Source organism: Arachis ipaensis, chromosome B07 (genome assembly GCF_000816755.2).
Source record: "Arachis ipaensis cultivar K30076 chromosome B07, Araip1.1, whole genome shotgun sequence".
Classification (NCBI taxonomy): Eukaryota; Viridiplantae; Streptophyta; class Magnoliopsida; order Fabales; family Fabaceae; genus Arachis; species Arachis ipaensis.
The window spans coordinates 26,661,803-26,663,877 of NC_029791.2; the positions used below are offsets into that span (position 1 = coordinate 26,661,803).

The following is a 2,075-nucleotide window of genomic DNA, read 5'->3' on the forward strand; positions in this document are numbered from 1 at the left end:
ATTTAATATCTTAATTTAAAATTATATAATATTTTTATAATAAAAATAAATTTGATGCCAGTTTATTTATTTAGTATGAAAATATGTTTCATAGAAATATTTTTCTATAAAATCATAAATTATCCAAAAATAAAAAAAATCACATAAAAATAATTATAAAATCTTCTTTTAGAAATATCCTTTTTTTGAACAATGTTAGGGGAGTAATTTTGGTGTTTTGTAATCATCGCCATCAATAGTGTTTTTAATGGTGTGAGATTACATCTAACGGTAGGAGATCAATCACTTTTGTTTTGATAGTTAAGTGCTCGCCAAAAAATACAAAAATTGCGGGACCCTAGACCTTTCCTTTTTTTTAATATAATTTTCCTTTTAAACTTTAATAACACAAATCAACTAATTTTATCAAGGTTGACAAAATTTCAGTTCCATTATTTCTTGTCAATTTCATCCATGATGATTTTGAAATGAGAAAATTTCTACTTTTATCACACATTCGTAACACACAGATAACTATTCTTCGCTTCTTGGTTAGAGAAGCATTTGAGGATTTGAATTTGCGGTGAATTAGTTTCGTCTAGTTGGCTTAAACTAGTATCTACGAAAGACTATTTACCTTCCAGGTTTGATAACACCACTGACATTGTTCAATATAGTAAGTGAATGCCGTCTAGGTCGAAATATCCTCAAACTCGTTAGTATATTCTGCGCGCAACCACACGAAACAATTTAATTTAATTTCAAAATTAGAATGATGCACATAATAATCAGACAAAGAAATACAGAAAGAATAAATCAAGGAAATAAGGAATTATGAAATTAAACCTCAATGACGTCACGAGTGAAATTGATCAGAGTTGGGAGAGATCTAGAACCGATTTGAACATCAGCATGCACATTTAAATCCTTGTACCTCACTTCAATCTTCGGCACCTCCAATCCAACCCTATCATTATTCAACAAAATAGAAGAAAAAATCACGGATCCATAATACGGTTCTGATTATTAGAGATAAAGAAAAAAGGGAAGGAGAAAGGAAAAAAGAAAAAGAAAGAAGATCGTTTAACCTATCGAGGCGTTCTTTGATGGCGAAGAGGAGGTGGTAATTATCTTGTTCATTGGTAGCAAGGGCTTTCTTGACGACGAGCTCACGGTGCTGGCGACTGAGCTTCCTGACGTCGATCAGTTCTTCTTTTTCACCTCCGCCGGGTTTCGACTTCTCCTCCGAGCCGAAGGGAGATCTCCGGCGAGACGATGAGGCTCGGAGGACGGCGTAGTTGCTACGCTTCTGAGACGGCAATCTGGAGAGAGCCGCCCACCGGAGCTCCTCCTCGTCCTCCTCCACCGTCTCAGCGTTCGACGCCCTCGCAAAGCTCTCATTCCCGATCGATACTATCTCGAAGTACTCGCTCCCATCGGAGGTCGCCATTTCCTCTCGGCCTTTCTTTCTCTCTAAACCGTTGTTATCTCTCTCTCACACACTCTCTTTAAACCGTTATTCTCTCTCTAAACAGTTATCTCTCTCTCTCTCTCTCAATCGCTGCCGATGTAAATGTAGCGTTTCTCTTTCGCTTTCTCCCTCTCTCTCTCTCATCTAGAGAAGAGTATTAGTTACAGTTTTCGGTTTAGATCGGAGAAGAACGAAAGAAGTCGCATGAAAAAAGAGTAACGAGTGCGTGTGTGAGAAAATTGTGATGCGTTGCTTTGTGTTATGTGTTACATTATATAACAAGATACTACCGCGAATTTTGAAGGTGGATGAAATTACGGAAATGCCTTGAACTACAAGGCTGGGTCGACCAGTTAGGGAAAACTGGAGAGTTGCGAAAATGCAATTAGCTACTGTAGCTTAGCTGGCTTTTTTCAACTCTGGAGTGTGTTTTATAGTTTCATGCAATTCACGATTTGTAATGCCATGTGTTTTTATGTATAATTGAGCTTTGTCCTATTCTTCAGTGACTCATGCCCACACGTGTTTTTTGGTGGGAAAATTAAAAAAAAAATTAAAAGATAAAGTATGAATGAAGTTCAAAGGCGATGTTCTAGAGACTTATTAGAGAGTAGAGACAATCCAA

General features: G+C 37.0%; 1 protein-coding gene across 1 annotated transcript in view; it reads right to left on the reverse strand.

The window, feature by feature from the left end:
* The window catches only part of LOC107609734 (ABC transporter G family member 31), an 11,195-nt gene extending 9,344 nt beyond the window's left edge, over positions 1-1,851 (reverse strand). Inside the window, exons 1-3 of the mRNA XM_016311755.2 lie at positions 1,068-1,851; positions 826-946; positions 617-705 (exon numbers count right to left, since the gene is read on the reverse strand). Coding sequence (XP_016167241.1) covers positions 617-705; positions 826-946; positions 1,068-1,429 — 572 coding nt within the window. The 5' untranslated portion in view covers positions 1,430-1,851. The remainder of the gene's footprint in view (positions 1-616; positions 706-825; positions 947-1,067) is intronic.